The sequence below is a fragment of the Suncus etruscus genome, chromosome 10 (genome assembly GCF_024139225.1).
Source record: "Suncus etruscus isolate mSunEtr1 chromosome 10, mSunEtr1.pri.cur, whole genome shotgun sequence".
Classification (NCBI taxonomy): Eukaryota; Metazoa; Chordata; class Mammalia; order Eulipotyphla; family Soricidae; genus Suncus; species Suncus etruscus.
Window position 1 is genome coordinate 36,781,955 of NC_064857.1, and position 18,496 is coordinate 36,800,450.

General features: G+C 46.2%; 1 protein-coding gene across 1 annotated transcript in view; it reads right to left on the bottom strand.

Moving 5' to 3' along the window:
- KCNN3 (potassium calcium-activated channel subfamily N member 3) overlaps positions 1 to 18,496 on the bottom strand; it is a 154,093-nt gene that overhangs the window by 50,587 nt on the left and 85,010 nt on the right. Inside the window, exon 3 of the mRNA XM_049782233.1 lies at positions 11,273 to 11,691. Coding sequence (XP_049638190.1) covers positions 11,273 to 11,691 — 419 coding nt within the window. The remainder of the gene's footprint in view (positions 1 to 11,272; positions 11,692 to 18,496) is intronic.

Genomic DNA, 18,496 nt, shown 5'->3' on the forward strand with positions numbered 1-18,496 from the left:
GTGGCCCTGAAGAGCTCTGGGAGGCCACAAGCTGCCTCGCAGAACTCCTGCTGCTGGACACTGCTATAAATATCCGCAGCCACAGAGGAGCCTAAGTTATTTCTATGCATATCAAAAATCCGTATTTTTTTTAATTGGTGACAACCTCTGTAATTCTCCATGTGCTCCTTTTGCAACTCTTCCATCAGGACTACTTTCCTATCTTCTTTATAGCTTTCAAAAGGTCGATGGTTACACTGTGGCTTAACTGTCAGCATAAGAAAGTGTTGTCTGTTATTTCTAGCCACCTTGCAGGACATGTTCTCTGTTTCTGCTGCTCCATTGCTGGAGATGGCATCAGGCCAGAGTATCTTGACCAAAAGGGAATACTCATAATACTCTGATAGAATCAGAATAGCTTCTTTGGAAGAGAATTACGGGGATAGTTACAGTCTTATAAAGGCTCCTATGACATACTGTTGTTTTCTCGAAACGCGGTGCTAATTTTCTTCCTTGCTATCAGTGTAGAAAAACAACCCACCCACCCACAACAAATAAGCTGAATTCTCCAACATAAAAATTATATTTAATTTTTTTGCCAATTCTAAAGAGCAAAAAGTTTTGATTTGTCTTTTTTTAAAAAAGCAAGACTAAATAAATGTGTTCTATTTTATTGTGTTTGTGTGTGTGTGTGTGTGTGTGTGTGTGTGTGGTTATCTACTATTCATTTCAAACACTTTAAAAAACTGAGTGTTTCTGATTGGTTTCTAAAACTGCTACATATAATAGAGGTATTTACCTCATGTCATGTTTCCTGAAAATATTTTTTTTCCAGTATCACATTTGCTTTTAAAAATGAAGCCTATGTTTTTGAAGAATAGAAATCTAAAATTGTGTGTGTGATCTGTTCGAATGCACCAGGCTTTTCTTTCTGTTTCTTCTCTTCTGAGACTTTATGCTTAATATTTCTCTCCTTCCTTTGAACTGATTAAATATTCACTTTATTTCCTGGAGTCTGTACATGGTTTCTTCTTTTACATCTGACTATTTAATCCACCTGGAATTTATTTTGGTGGCTGGTGAGAGGCAAGAGTCTAATTTGATTGTTTTCATCCAAGTACCTAATCTCCACATTAACATTGATGGGATAATTTATTATCCCTTCGTTGGTTTTTTTTCCTCATATATTGGACTTTTCGGGGGAGGGTTACATCCTGCAGAGCTCAGGGTTTACTCCTGGCTCTGCAATAAGGGATCACTCCTGGCAGGCTCAGGGGACCATATGGGATGCCTGAAATCAAACCTGGGTTGGACCCATGCAGATACAATGCATTGACCCCTATACTATTTCTCTAGTCCATAATACATTTTAATATCCAGTAGTGCAACTCTCCTAAATGGTCTATCTTTTTAAAAATTTAAGCTATTCTTACTTATTTATTCAGAATCTCAGGATTCATTGTTATTCTTTCTAATTTTTTTTCCTTTCTCAATTAGATTTATTAGAAGTTGGATTCTGTAAATTCTTAGTTATTTTTAAAAATTCATTGATTCCTAACTCTATAAACTCAATTTGTTCCCCTAGGTTTTCTTTTGTTCTAACAAATTCTGCTTATTTTCATTCATCATTTTATCTTAATGAATAACTTATTTTTTTTTTCATCAGATTCTAACTTCAGGCATACCTTAAATGTCTTCCTACCCCTCAAAGGATTTTTTTAAAAATTTATTTGCAGCAACAAGGTTTATAATATTATTTATGATAAGATTTTATGACTACAATGTTCTAACACCAGACCCTCCATCAAAAAGATCTACTCGGGGCCGGGAAGGTTGCGCTAGAGATAAGGTGTCTGCCTTGTAAGCGCTACCAAGGAACGGACCGCGGTTCGATCCCCCGGCGTCCCATATGGTCCCCCCAAGCCAGGGGCGATTTCTGAGCATATAGCCAGGAGTAACCCCTGAGCGTCAAACGGGTGTGGCCCAAAAACAAAAAAAAAAAAAAAAAAACAAAAAAAAAGATCTACTCCCTCCCACTGTCTGTGTCCTCCACCCCACACACACTCCAATCCTCCTAGTCTCCCCACCAAGGTAAGCTCAGTTCTGGAGATCAGCTCTCATATTCTGTTGCTTTGGGCTATTTGGTGGTTTTTTTTTTTTGGTTTTTGTTTTGTTTTGTTTTGTTTTGTTTTTTGGTTTTTGGGTGACACCCGGCGGTGCTCAGGGGTTACTCCTGGCTGTCTGCTCAGAAATAGCTCCTGGCAGGCACGGGGGACCATATGGGTCACCGGAATTCAAACCATCCACCTTTGGTCCTGGATCGGCCGCTTGCAAGGCAAAAGCCGCTGTGCTATCTCTCTGGGCCTGCTTTGGGCTATTTGTTATACTCTTATATATAAGGTTTTATATATATTTATATATGTCTTTATATATATTTGGGGGGGTTGCACCCGATGATACTCAGGGGTTACTCCTGGCTCTGCACTCAGAATTCGCTCCTGGCTTGGGGGACAATATGGGATGCCAGGGATCGAACCCAGTTCTGTCCTGGGTCAGCCGCATGCAAGGCAAACACCCTATCACTGTGCCATTGCTCCGGTCCCTATATACATATACATACAGTATATATAAGCTTATTTGTATATAAACTTCTTTATATCCTGCATATGAAAGATGTCATTATGTTTCTGTCCCTCTCCTTCTGGTTCAGTCTGATTATTTGTGTAGTGGCAAATTGCATGATTCCATATTTTTTCCAAACCCAATCCATATTCTGCTGCATATATGTACCACAATTTCTTTATCCAATCACCAATTCTTGGACACTTGGGTTGTTTCTAGATTGTGGCTATTGTGAATAGCGCTGCAATGAAGATAGGAGAACACATCTTTTCTCACGAGGGGCTTTGTATCCTCAGAATAGATGCCAACAAGTGGAATCTACCAAGAAGTGAATCATATGGAAAGTCAATTCTTAGTTTTTTGAGAAGTGTCAATCTTGTTTTCCAAAGAAATTTATCTAGTAGACAGTTAATAACAGCAACAGATGAGGGTTCCACACCCTAAGTTTTAATCTATAGGGGCATCACCTTACAATTCTCTAAGCAGCCTCAAATGGAAAGTCTGAATAATTTTCTCCTGGCCAAGTTGTGATTGAGAAGAATATTTGTCATAAGCCTACATGCACCCCACACAGACACACACAGACACAGACACACACAGACACACAGACACACACAGACACACAGACACACACACCAAATTTTCCCTCAGTTGAAGTGGGGTTGGAGACTATGTTTGAAATTGTTTTCTAGTGTTGTAAAATACATGATGAAAAAATTGTTCAATTTAAAGGAAATTTCCCATGGATGCTTAACTTAAAGATGCAATTTTTTGTAGGCTTCAAAACTGAGTGTTTATCAGATAATTTAAACATTTACTAATTTATATTCTCAATTTCCTTATTTGTTAGTTTTTTTGTCTGTTCTGCTGTGTCTTGTTTTTTATTTATATTAAATGCTTTCTTTGGACAACTTAATGGTTTTTGCTTTGATTTCAGCTTGATTTAAAATGCGGATTTCTATTCAACTCCTCTCTATATTTTACTAACCTAATAAATCTTTGTTATTCATTTCTTTTTCTGGGTCTTTCTGTTGTAGGCACCTCTTTTATAGATGGCATAATAAAATTTTTGCTTTGAAATCCTAAGTAAAAAAAATATTGTCCTCTATCTAATAGGAGAAATAAACTCAAATATATTGATTGTTATGTAATTTAATTTTGATTTTTCTCTCTTCCTTTTTTCTTACATTCTGATTTCAAATCCTTCCTTCTGGCTTCCTTCTTTTTTCTGTCTCTGGCCTCATTTATGGTTTTCATGCATAGATTTGGAAATTTCACAATCTGAGAAGAGGAAAGATGGAGTGTGTGAGGTCTCATATCTCTCTTCTCATTTCTGTTACCTAGAGAACATCTCTGGACCTCTCTGAACCCATTTCCTCTCCTGGACAAGAGAGACCATAGTTCTTCCCTCGCCTCACAAAACTGTGGTCAGATTAAGTGATGTTTTTGTTATCATTATCCTTACTTTATTTTTTAAAATTTCTTGCAGGGGGAATATTGGACCACTCCAGAAATTCTCAGGGGTTACTCCTGGCTCTACATTCAGGAATCACTCCTGGTGGTTCTCAGGGAACTATCTGGGACACTGGAGATCAAACCTGTGTGCAAGGCAAACACATGACTGGCTGTGCTATTGCACTAGTCTCTCATTTCTTCTTTTTAATTCTCTTCTATAACAAATTCATGACTTTAATGTGTTCAGACTAATCCTTCCTACCTTTTCCTCTCACAGTTTTTATCAGAAGGTTTGCAACTTGCTAATTATTATGCAAATATTCTTTTTTTATTTTCTATTTCCAGGCTTTCTTTCCAGGATCTCCTTGTCCTTGGCCGTTAGAATTTGGTTTTGCAACCATGCTGAAATGTGCTCTAGGTTTCACATCTACCCACTTTGATGTTGCTCAGCTGTCTTCCTTGCACATGGTGCCTTTGGTAAGTTCTGGACTGTGACTCTCTCTTGGTCAGTTGGCATACACAATTTCCCCAAATGTATCTTACTTATCTTTTGAGTCTCCAAGGGTGATTTTTGTTTGTTTGAGGGTCCATATCCAGTGAGGGTCAGGGCTTACTCCTGGTTCTGTTTTCTAGGATTACTTCCGGAGGGGCTCAAGGACCCTTTGAGGGTGCCAAAGATCAAATCTATGCTTGAAATTGTTTTCTAATGTGGTGAAATATGTGGTGAAAAAAATTGAACAATTTAAAGTCAATAAATTGAACAATTTAAAGTCAATTTTCCATGGAAGCTTAATTCAAAGGTATCATTTGCTTGTAGGCTACAAAATTGAGCATTTCACACATTTGGGGGAAATTGCAGAGGTCAGTGATCTGGAGTGCCATAGATAAGTCTTGTCCTAGCGAAACCACCTTCATGATCATGGTGTCTACCCTGCCAGGCAAGTGCCTTAAACAACTGTTCTGTTTGTTTGTTTTTGGTTTTTGTTTTTGGGTTACATCCAGCAGCACTCAGGGGTTACTCCTGGCTCTACGCTCAGAAATCGCACCTGGCAGGCTCGGGGGACCATATGGGATGCCGGGATTCAAACCACCGTCCTTCTGCGTGCAAGGCAAACGCCTTACCTCCATGCTATGTCTCTGGCCCCTAAACAACTGTTTTATCTCTCCAGCCATAAAGATGATTTTTGTTTCTTTTTCTTTTTGTGTGTGTGTGGGAATGACACTAGTCTAATATAACAAATTTATAACAAATATCTTTCTGAATGTAGAGTTCCAGAGGTCTGCTGTGAGCCTGCTGTGCCTGCTAGGACAGTGTTTCTAGGACTGTTTAACCTTCTATTTCTGTAAATTTCTCAGAACTGCCCACTCCCCATTCTAGCTGGAAAATAGTTAGAATTATCTGCTTCATCTTAACTTCCAAACCAACTCTGGGAAAGTATTTTTTCATGTTTGTTCATACTTATACTTTATCCAAATTAGCCTCGTTTCTTCCACCAAAATAATTAACTCTTGACTGAGTCCTGATTTTACAGACTCCAATTCTCTCTCATTTATCTTTTTCTTTTTTTTTATTTAATGGCACATTTTAGATTTTATTTGTGCTAAAATAATTTAATTTGGGGGGATTGGAGAGATAGTACCAAAGTTAAGGCACTTGCCCACATGTAGCTGTTCCTACCTAGTCCAACCCCCAGAGAGATAAAGTACAGAGCTGGGGATAGACCAACATCATTGAGTGTGGCACCCCATAAATTAATAAGAAAAGAAGATCTAAACTTAACTTTCACGAGGCCAGAGCAATAGTACAGTGGGTAGGGTGTTTGCCTTGCATGCAGCCCACCTGGATTCAATTCCCGGCATCCCATATGGATCCCCAAGTCTGCCAGGAGTAATTTCTGAACACAAAACCAGGAGTAACCACTCAGCCCCACTGGGTGGGGGCCCCCCAAAACACTTAAATTTCTAAAATTTTATCTATGTGTCTCAGACATGTTTCAGTTTATAGTTGCCTCCCACCCTTATATAGGTCCCATCTCCTTCATCCTGCTGGATATATCTGAAATCTGCTCATGCTGTTGTTTTTTTTCTGGGAGTGGGGAGAGGGGGTCATACCTAGCAGTACTCAAGGCTGACTCCTAGCTCTACATTCAGGGATCAGTCCTGTAGGCTCAGGTTGACCATGTGGGATGCTGGGGAATTAATCCTGGGTTGGCTATATGTAACACCAGCCTCATCATGCTGGGTGGTTTTATTTACTTATTTTTTGCTTGTTTGTTTCTCATCATTAAATCATCTTCTGCATCTTCGGGATTTTCTTCTCTCTTAAGCTTGTGGCTTTGTTTTAGATTCCTCCTAGGGAATCCCATTCCTCCTTCATATCCTAATTCTGCCTGCTCAACTTGGCAACCCCTTGCTGTGAATTCATCCATGACTTAGGAGTGATCTAGCTAGACAGATGGCAGAGTTTCTTGCCTTGGGCTAGTTCTCCGTCCCGTGGGCTGGAGGCTCTGCCTTCCTCCAGCAGAGTTCCTGGACCTAGGCTCCAGACAAGCTCACTTGTGATGGCAGTCTGCTTTCCCAGACTCATCCACTGCAGTCTTGACTCTCTGGATGCTGTTTCCAGCCAATAAGGGCCACATGGATGCTTGGCACTGGTCCCCCACAGGGCTGTTCCATGCACCCTAGGTATTTGGTAGGCAATACTGCAAAGTCTGTGTCAACACACTCTATGACCTTCACACTGTCAAAAAGTCATATATTGACTCATTTCTCAGGAGCATTCTGCAGTCCCCAGACACCCCAAACCAGTGCTTTGCAATGTCAAAGTCACTGCCTTCTACCAGGGACACTCCTGAGCACCCCCAACCCTGCTACTCGCTTATTTATTTAAAATGATGCATGTGTTTTATTGTCTACTGCAGATCAAAATATCATTAGTTTTTAGGTAGAAGGAAAAACATATCACAAGTCTGGTCTTTTCTCCCCATCACCCCAGTGGGTCCCTCTGTATCTGACCCCACAAGAGGCTGTACTGAGAACTCAGATTAGCTCTGTCCAGCTTTCTGGGCTCAGCCTGTGTCTCAACCCCATGCAGGTGCAGCCTCCTGCAGCCTCTCTGCAGCTCTCGGCATCCATGCCTATTGTCAGAGCTGGTAGGAGGCTGTGGGAAGTGGAAAGAAATGTCTTAATGTCTTATTCCCTAATTTTTAGACATTATAGATCTGAATATCTGAGACAGAGGCAGGGGAGGAAGGAACAAGAGGAAGCATCATTTTCTCTCCTCTCTCTTTTTATGGGGGGGAATTTGGTTGGGGGGATCACATCTGGGGTGTTCAGGTATTATTAACTCCTGGCTCTGCGCTCAGGGGTTATTCCTGGCAGTGCTTTGGGAACCCTTATGTGGTGCTGGGTTTTGAACTTTGGTCAGTTGAGTTCAGGACAAGCACCTTTACTCTCCACCCATTCTTTTCTGTTCCTGATGATGGGGGTGGGGGAATCTCTGTGCCAGTAAGAGAAAGAACCAGCCACTGCTTGTTTTTTGTTTGTTTGTTTTTAATGGGTCACACCTGGCAGCACTCAGGGGGTCACTCCTGGCTCTACGCTCAGAAATCGCTCCTGGCAGGCTTGGGGGACCATATGGGATGCCAGGATTCAAACCACCATCCTTCTGCAAGCAAGGCAAATGCCCTATCTCTATGCTATCTCTCTGGCTCGGGGCCACTACTTGTTTTCCTCCAGTTCTAGGATCAGATTTTCTCATGAAAATACCAACGTGTCAAGAAAGATGAAAATTCACACACCATCAATATCCATGACATGAGTGAGCCCATGGACTGAGCCAGGGACCTCGGGAGAAAAAGGTACAAGAGGTGGACTGGCAGACTGGCAGGTCATTTACAAAAACTGGCTGGGGATTATAAACTCCAACTCACTGGCTACAGTGGCCTGGATGCTCCTTCCAAGGTGATCAGCATGCAAATGAGAGCCAGCAGACCCAGCCACATGTGCCAGGAAGACCCACATCCCCAGCCTACAGCCACTTACACCAGGCCCACAGCCAGCAGGGCTGTGCATGGCATGTGCCAGCATTCGATGAGAAGGTCCTTCCCAGGGCTGTGCAGTAGCCATGGGTGGTGGGCGCATGGCCAGGAGACTCCCTGAGAATGCAGATGCCACTGCCAGCAGCCCTGGGATATAGGACTGAATGTCTCGGTGGGGACCCAGGCAAGCCCAGATGCTCTCCCCACAGTGGGATCTTCTGAAACCCTTCTCTCCTCCCTGGAAGGAGGACACATAAAAAAACCCTCTAATGACACACAAGGCCAACCCAAGTCCCAAGAGATGTCTTTTCAATGCATCTCACTGAAGAGGGATTTCCATAGCAACTTCAGAAGTGTTTGTCTCCCAGCCAAGACGTCCGGGTTGAGCAAAGTCACGGCAGTGGGAAGCAGCCCAGCTCTGGGTGTCTGTACACACGAACCATTCTAGAATGTTCAGGTTGCCCTGAACTTCGAGCCATCCCTCCACAGGCTGCAGTTGCAGGAGACAGAGTGATTATGTGTACAGGTGGAGAGAAACAGGGGTCCTTTCTCCCTGCCTTGCATTCCCTGCTGGTCCCTCTCTCAACCCACAGTGGCCTCCTGCCTCAGTGCTCAGCTGCAGGAGTCCATCTGCCTCCCACCCAACCACATGTGATATGTCACTCGGGCGCTTCCAGGGAGTTTGTCATCAGGAAGGACAATTTTCATTTAAGCTTGATTCACAACCAAATTGACTGGTCTTCTGAAGAGAAGGGTTTTGCTGATTAGGAAGCAACCCTCTGGGTACAGCTTTCACAGGCCTGATCCCAGGTGGCATCTCTGAGATGCTGAGCTCTGAGCATGGAAAATCCATTGGGAACTGTTCTGGAGATCTACACTAGAGGTGGAGAGGGCATTGGGGAGTCGGATTGGCATCCTGCAATGCTATGGGTGCCTGGACAGGAGAACCCTACAGAGCTGCTTGCTGAATTTTGGGGAGAGGGGCGGCACTCAGTGCTCCTGGCTGTGTGCTCAGAAATCGCTCCTGGCAAGCTCGGAGGACCATATGGGATGCTGGGATTTGAACCACCGTCCATCCTGGGTCACTGCATGCAAGACAAATGCCCTACCTATCTCTCAGGCCCCTGCTTGCTGGAATTTATGTTCACACGCTGCCCACTTCTGGGAAGGGCAGGTGTTGAGATGCTAGGACCCAGGCAGAAGGAACGAGAGTCCATCCCAGTGGCTATCTCAGGGTCCCAGCCCAGTAACAACTGTCTGCGGATGTCTCTAAATGTCACATGAAGCCAATCCTGAAGAGAAGTTGGAGCCTGATATAAGCAAAGCAACATTGTGAAGGGCTAAAGTGTCTGTCCCTGAGCCAGAAGGCTGACCCCAGACTGAAAGCATACTTTGCAATAAAAAGTTAATAAGGAACTGAGAGAGAGAAAGGATGGTGGGAAAAGTGTTCGCCTGACATGTGACTGGCCCGGGTTTGATCTCCACTACTTCACAGGGTCCCCTGAGTACAGTTAGGAGTGATTCCTGAGCACAGAGCCAGGAGTAAACCCTGAGCACTGCCAAGTGTGGCCTGAAACAAAACAAAAACCAATCATCAATCATAGTTGGGGCAGATTTAGTACAATGAATTTCACTTGCAGTTCTGACTGAGAATCAGGGTGACCACAATGTGCCAAAGGGAGTTGATCCGAGGACAGGGAAACTCCAGGTCTTCTAGGGCGGCACAAATTATATTACAGATGTTAGGGGACTTGGTTGTAAAGTGCCGGGAATGGAAGGCGGGGGACAGAGGTCAACCTCAGCCTCTGGCAGGACTTGGTTTGCTCTAATTATGAGGCAGACTTCAAGAGCCTAAGTGGCCACAGGGCAGGATCTGAGGCACAACACAGGCCTCACCTTATAGGAGATATTGGTGATGATTATGCCGAGGGACATGGCCAGGTGCCATCACATGCTGTGCTCAAGTCCTTTGAGGTCACATCTCTCATTTCTCTACCACTGCCTGCATCACTGCCTATCCCAGATCCTAAAGCAGTTTCCCCATGATGCTTTGCAGGTCTCATGTGAGGGCGCAGAGAAATCAAAGGCAAGACCTACATATGTCTTAATGGTCTGAGGTTATGCCAGGGGCAAGTTCCCATTGACATTGATATGGCTGGTCTAGAGACCAAACTGGAGCAGCTATGCACCAACAGTGCCCTGTAACCAAGGTAATTTATGGACAAATAATTCAAAGACAATCTGGACTAAATATTTTATTTTTATTTTTTTGGTTTTGGGGTCACACCCAGCGGTGGCACTCAGGTGTTACTCCTGCATTCAGAAATTGCCCCTGGCAGGCATGAGGGACCATATGGGATGCCGGGATTTGAACCACCATTCATCCTGGATTGGCTGTGTGCAAGTCAAATGCCTTACTGCTGTGCTATTGCTCCAATCCCCGGGACTAGACATTCAATCAGGGGCAGGAGATAGAGTACAACAGGTAAGGTGCTTGCCTTGTATGCAACCACCCACGTTCAAACCCCAGCATCATACATATCCCCCAAACTGGCTACAAACTCTAAGCACAGAGACAAGAGTAGCCCCTGAACACAACCAGTTTGTGACACCATAACCCCAAATAAAATGAAGACAAAAATTCAACCCATCTCCTGTCTGGAGGACTTAAAGACTTTAAAATGCTAGGTGGTAGGACCAGAGCAATGAATAAAATGGGTAAAGCTCTTGCCTTGCATGTAGTTGATCTGTGTTTGATCCCTGGCACCACCTCTGGTCCCCAATCAGGATTAAGCCCTGGGCACCACCAAATGTGATCCAAAACCCAAAAGAAAACACTAGATGAGATCAATCCACATGCTACAAAGAATCAGATCTGAGAAAGGGTTGGCCAGACCACTAAGACACTCGGTCTCAAAGAGGCACAGAGATGAGGCAACACGCATGGTACTTTTAGCTTACCCACATTATTGGGGTTCTCCATGTTCTGAGGCAGCCCTCATCTGTTTTCTGTTTTCTTCTGCTTGCTATTTATAAGGTGCCTCCTCTATCATATTATCAGCATCCTAGTGTCACCTGCTCCTCCTCCTCCTCCTCCCTCCTTTATCCAGGCCAAGAGCGCCACTCCCATCCCCAATCCCCACCCTGAGGCTGAATAAAGACACACAGCCACGTACCTTTCACAGACGCGCACCGTCCAGGCAGCGATGATCCAGAGCGAGATGCTAAAGACCAGCAGCACGGTGCCCGGGCAGATGGTCATGAGAGTCTTCATGACAAAGCGAGTGTTGAAGTTGATTTTGTTGAGTGCGCCAATACTGCGAGATGAGGCGTCGGTGAAGAGCTTGCTATGGAGCAGCATGACGCGGGCGATCAGGTAGAGGCGCAGGAACATAGGGATGGACAGGATGATGTCCACGTCGGCCTCGGCCCGCGAGGGCGTGTAGGAGAAGGCCAGGCGCGCCGTCCAGAAGAACTTGTACTCGCCGGGGATGGGGTGGATGGCACACACCAGCATCTCCAGGCTGATGTAGAGGATGCGCTCGTAGGTCATGGCGATCCGCCAGTCGTCAGCGCCATTGTCGATCACGAAGAGCTGGTGAGAGCAAAGAGCCTGTTAGTGAGGTAGATGGAAATGTGCAGGCTGGGACAGGTGAACTCACCTGCAGGCATACACAGCAAATGGAAACCATGAGCTAACTGGGTCTCAAACTCGCAGCCTGCGGGCCGTAAACGGCCCTCCATACAACATTTTGTGGCCCTGCCCTAGAGGAATCTTTTTTGTTTTGTTTTGTTTTAGTTGTTTGGGTCACATACCCCAATGTTCAAGGCTTACTACTGACTTTGCACTCAAGGATCACCCCGACTTTGCCTCCTGCGGCCCCCAGGTAAATTGAGTTTGAGACCCCTGACTGCTAAGGCCAAGAGATAGCATGGGGGGAGGTGTCTGCCTTGCATTTGGATGACCTGACTTTCATTCCTGCCACCACATATGGTCTCCTGACCCCCAGAGAAATGATCCCTGAGCTCAGAGCCAGGAATAAGCCCTGAGCACCACCAGGAATGACCCAAAATAAAATGAATTAATTTGAAAAAGCAACCACTGGGACCAGAGAGATAGCACAGCAGTGGGGCGTTTACCTTGCATGCTGCCGATCCAGGACAGATGGTAGTTCGATATCCCATATGGTTCCCCATGAATGCCAGGAGCAATTTCTAAGTACAGAGCCAAGACTAACCCCTGAACACCACTGGGTGTGACCCCCCCCCCAGAAAAACCTCCAAAATTAAATTAAATTAAAAAATAAAAAACAACCATTGAGGTCCCCTTACACAAGTTGCTATGAAACACCACAGTGCATCTACAGGGCCAGTGGGTCTCAGAAAGAAAAGAGTGGTGGTTCTTGGACCAGAGATACCAAAGAGGCCGGCAGGGGGAACCCAGATGCCATCAGTGTTGGTGGCTCAGGCTCCACCAACAGTCATGGGACTAGCACTTGCTCATGACCCTACCTCTGACTTCTGGCAAGGGACAGTGTCTCTCTCTGGCCCTGTCCCTTGCCACCACAAGGCTGAATGACTAGTGCAGACAACATGGGGTCGAGGGTCACCCACCTGGAACCCAACCAGCACTCACTGGGCAAAGCTCACCTATTATAACATCAGTGAGCCATGAGCATCACAGAAGACAGTTCTAAGGCCCCACATGACAAGAAGATTGGGACACGCGCCGTAATGCCTACTTAACACCTGACCTTAGCTAAGGCATCTTCCTGACCCTATAAACTGTATCCTGATGATAAAATGTGCAAGAGAAAAACTGCTCTGTTCTAAAGATCAGGAGGGAGAGGAGACGGCTTTTAGAGAGCTGTACCATATTTATTACATTTACGTTGTCATTTTCAAGAGAATCTACTGTATGTGAGTGAACCTGTGAGATTCCGTCTGTGGCAGTTCAAAGACCAGCTGTACAAAAACAGAGTTTATTCATGTACTTGTTCATTCATTCTCCATTCATTCATTTACCAGATGTGTGTCTGCCACAGGGTGGGGGCTCTAAAAGTTGACCCAAGCCGCTATGGGCATGACCCTGAGGCTGTTGGAGGGAACCAATAGACACTAAGGGAATAGGTAGCCCAAGAACTGAATTTGGGCATTACAGAGAAGGGAGGGTGCTCAATATAGCCAGCGGGGACAGCCCTGTCCCTCCACGGTGCAGCCAAGCCCAGTCTGGGGTTTTTCCACCATCAATTAAAAAGACTAAGTGGCTGTTCAAAGAGTTCCCTCTGTTCCTTACTGTCACTGCCAGGCCAGGCTGTGAGAAAAAGGGCAATGTGACTGCCTAGCCCTGCTCTTCAAATGTAAAATAAAAGTCATCCACCCTCCCGTGCAGACACACGCCTCGGGTTACTGTAGCAACCTGGTTTTCTCTGGGCAGGTCCCAGTCAAGGCCCTGATGGAACGAGATGGTCCAGGATCCAGAGTAAAGAGGATGGGAGTCGTAGTTCTGTCCTGCTGGGATTGGGGATGCTAGTAGCAAGCTGCCTCCCTGCTAAACCCACAGGTCCCAGCCTGTTTCCCTTCCAGAGGGCAGGTTGGGGAGGGAGGAGAAGCTACCAGGGGATAGATGGGACACTGGTCCCAGCCTGCAGTGTTCACTATGACCAGAAACAGATGACCCCACCTCTCGAAGAAAAAACCAGCTGTTGGAGGTAGCCCTTATAATGGGTGTGAAGGGTATTTAAGGAAGAGAGAATTGAGGGTGCAGCTGAGTTTCTGCTACTGTCAGTGTGTTTGGTGAAGGGGGACAACCCAGTCACCCCCCCACTACTGTTCCCATAAGAATGCCGAAGATTCCCCCCACAAACCCCCCAATCCCAGCTCTCCGAGAAGCCTCAATCTATACAGCCAGAGGCAGCTCATAGACTCACCCTGTGAGAGTCTCACATATCTCTACTATTTCCTTACTTGGATCTTGTCTGTCTTTCTAGCCAAAGTGGGACCTCTTAACCTCAGTGTACCCCTGGGGAGCTGGGAGAAGAGACACGAGCTCAGGTCCACCTCACACTAAGCAGATCTGGATAACTGGAGCAGAGGGAGATCTCAGATCTGGGACTTTTTTGGAAGGCTTCCCAGCTTGTTCTACAGTGCACCCCAGAATGTCTGTGAGAGAGTACCTGTTACCCTTCCCCAAAGCCAAATGTTAATCTCACCTGGATGGTGAGACAAACCCCCCCCCACAGCTGGGAGGGGTCTGTGGTTGGTAATTAAGGATTGATTAGTGGGGGAGAAGATATGCAGCTAGGATGGATGCAGTGGAGAAGCAGAGAGGCTGCTTAGCTTAGAGGCCATATGAAAAAAGTACATGGCGATTAGGACCTTGTAATTAAGTTGGATGTCTCCTGAAACTTCATCTGACTGCCTGTGGATCATTTCTTCGCCATTACCCGGATATCTATAGCCCTGCTGGATGAAGGGGCTGCAGGCACGGGGCTGAGCTGAGAAAGGCCTTATCACTATCCATCCACAGTACTAGGACTTTATAATTCATAACTAATACAACAAGCACTCACCATAGCTGGTGGGTCACAGGCTAGGGGCTAGCTAGGTCTACTCTGCCCCATGGTATCTCGAAGGACCAGCCCAGAACTTAGTTTTTAGCAGGAGTTGGAGAAATGCAAATTGACTCAGGAAGCACCACTGTCTGGTCTGGGTAGTCCTGAGTGTTGAGATACACCTCACCCATCACTCCTGGTTCAGTTTCTTCCTCTCAAGATGTTGGGGTGAGGGGGGATAGAGTTGTCCAAGAAACACAATCCTATGGTTTGGTGCCGCCTCCCTACTGTGTGTTCTCCACACAGGCCAATATCCAAGCCAGCTTCTTGCTCCCAGTCATAAAATATGCCAACACACAGTGGACAGGCCAGGAGGCAGAGAGATTCAGGGTCAGGCAGAGGCTGCTGTGTCACAGAGAGGAAGGTAGCCAGGAGCTCTAGTCAAGCATCTGAAGGGAGAATCCCACAGAAACTCATCCCTGTGATGTAGAGGACATCCTACTATCCCAGGAACATCCATCTGGAATCAAGTGTGGTAGTGAGCTCACAGACAAGACCCCGGAGCCAATGTGACATGGGGAATTTGAAGAGCACCAGACCAGAAGGGCAAAGTGAGACCTCGACAGAAGATGCCTCTTTTGTGCCATTTGAACCTCAACCACCCCTCCCTGATTCCAAGCAGTCCTAGACATGTGTGGTCAGGCTCTGGCTTTGGACACCTGGGGGCCTTTGAGAGGCTCTATCTGCAGGGACTTGGAGCTTTGGGCTGTTGAGCCTTTGCCACTGCCCCTCCTCTAGACTTATCCCTCTCACACATTGGCCCCCGAGTCTTCCTGGCCCTAAAACAGCCAGTTCCCATTTTAGGAGAGACCCAGCCTGCAGGTGTACAGGTCAGAACCAGTGTTGATGTCCTACCACCTTTTCTTAGCTAAGGCTCTTTGTGGATGGGCTCCCCACAATCTCTATACAACTGAAGGGGGCCAGGAAGGGGGGAGATGGTCAATCTGTCCAAGAATTTTGAGGGGCAAATTTGTGTGACAGCAGTACCATCTCACCTCCAGAGAACTTGTGATTAGAGCAGGAAGCCAATGCCATGCCGCTCAATTCATCAACCAGCACCAATCAAGGAGAACTTGAAAATGTGTGCGCTGAAAAGTCCCACAGACCAACAGAAGGGAACTGCTGGGAATGACAGCCAACTCATTAATTCATTCGCCATGTCCCAATGCAGACCTATGTCCAGTCATCACTCCGTTGCCTTTATTTTTATTTATTTATTTATCTATTTGGTTTTTGAGCCATACCCAGTGATGCTCAGGGATCCTTCTGGCTATGCACTCAGAAATTGCTCCTGGCTCGGAGGACCATATGGGACGCTGGGAGATTAAACCATCCTAGGTTAGCACGTAGCAAGGCAAACGCCCTACCGCTTTCGCCACTGCTCCAGCCCCCTGTTGCCTTTATTTTTATTTATTTCTGGGTTTGGGGTCACATCTGACGGTTCTTAGGGGTTCTGAAAAATTCTTTGCTCAGGGATCACTCTTGGTGGAGACCCAACACCACAGGAATGGTTGCATGCAGGGCAAGCACCTTTCCCATTGTTCTATCCTTCAGGCCCCGATACTTTATATATAATCTTGTTCGACAATTACACCATTAAATAATCCATCTGGTTATCTGAATCTTGTGTCTCCCAGATTCAAGAAGCTCTAGAATCAGAGCACCATGAAGAGGAGCTGATGGAAACTTCCATGCCATAGGTGCTCCTAGCAGTCTTGGATCTCACCAGCCAAGCACCACAGCTGCGTCAAAGGGCTGTAAGCGATCCTGCGCTGTCTGTTTCTCAACCTCGGGAATCTGAACTTGGCCTTGAGCCTGGCTCTGACCAATAGCGACAAGAACAAATGAGGCTGCAGAGATTTGAAGAGGCTCAGGTCAGTGGTTATGCTTTTCCTGTCACCCAGACACAGCTGATGGACTGGAGCACTTGGCCACTCTGTCCCAGCTGGTCCCGTCAGCAGCAGCTCATCTTGGATGAGAATGTCCTCCTTGGCTGACCCCCACCACACCACCAGGAGTGACAGTCACTCTTTCAAGCATTTGGTGCCAGAAAGGGAATACAATGGGGAAGGCGCTTGTCTTGCACCCAACTAACCCGGATTTGATCCCTGATACCACAAAGAGTACCCTGAGACCCACCAAGAGTGATCTGAAAACAGGAGTGAGCCCTGAGCACCCCCTAGCTGTGCCCCCCCCAAACAAACAACTAAAAGCAACTACAACAAATCCAACAATCTCCCTCAAATCAAAAAACTCAAATTAAGCCATTGGGTCTATTCTACATTAAAGCAGACAGACATGGGGCCGGAGAGATAGCATGGAGGTAAGATGTTTGCCTTGCATGCAGAAGGTCGGTTGTCGAATCCGGGCATCCTATATGGTCCCCTGAGCCTGCCAGGAGCAATTTCTGAGCATAGAGCCAGGAGGAACCCCTGAGCGCTGCCGGGTGTGACCCAAACACCAACAAACAAACAAACAAGACAAACAAACAAACAAAACCAGACAGACATGAAACTGGAAAGATGGTCCATGTAGGGTGCTTGCCTTGCACATGGCTGATGTGGGTTTGATCCCCAGCATCCCATATGGTCTACTGAACACCACCAGGAATGACTCCTGAGCAGAACCAGGAGTAAGACCTGAACGTCATTGAGTGTGAGCCCCAAACCGAAAAATAATAAAAAAATAAAATAAAATAGATGCATAACATGCCTAATTCCTGTATGGGCTTAGCACCTGTGGTAAACTCCTCATACTTCTCAGGTAACTTGCCTGCCACGCCCAACCTCTCCATTAGCTTCTCCTGTCATAGGCCTCAGTAGGATCTCTTATCCTACCCCCTACCCCTACCCCTACCCGGTGGGTCAGGCCAAGGATTGAATTGGGGGAAGGGCTGGGAATCAGAGAAAGGACCAGAGTCAAGTGGGCATCCCCCTCCACTTCCCAAATCCACAGGACACCCCAATGCATCTTGGAATAGCTCAGATGACTTTTTAAAAGTTAGCTGGTAAGCAAGGCAGTTATTTTGCTAGTAATATGTAGCCCAATGCAAAGGCAAACTGGCATTTAAAGCCTGGGGAGAAAAACTGCAGGAGGTGTGCGGGGTGACTCTTGTCGGCAGGGGCAGGGGTTTAATTGATGAGATGGCAGCCAGCAAAGAGGTCAGTGTGGGCATTTCATCCTCAAATGGCCAATTAGAGGGAGCTGCAAAGCCCATTTCCGTTATTTATGGATTTTCCTGCATTTCAGCTGTGGTGTGAGGGTTCCCGGCGGGCCCTGTCCCCACAGTTTGTGCAGAGAGATCCTATCTCCACTAGCTCCTGGGGAGCCAATGCTGAAGGGCCATCTTCACCTCAGGACAGTGTCAGCTGATCCCCCAACTCAGGACTTGTGAACCGAAAGGGAGACCATGAGACCACCTGGCAGATGCCAAGCTCCCTGGGGGGGGGCCCTTACTGTGGCCTTTCTCTCTCAGGCACAAGGCCAATCTACTTTTTTTCCTTTCTCTTTCAGGGCAAATAGTTTGAGGTCCATTCATTGAATTCAACAGCTTTCCCCCATTCTAATTGGAAAGGCCTCGAGGCTTTTCAATCTTTCTTTAAGCAAAAGCTTTCATTAAAATGTTCCCAGCCGTTAGAGGAGACCCTGCCTGGACTTTTTCTGGCCCAGCTGAAAAAAAACTTTCACTCTTGGGTAACTATGATACTTTTTTTTTTAATCAAAGGAGAGAACACAGAAACGGCCCTTTGTGTTTGCTACTATTCTTGCTCTGTGGGAGAACTCCTG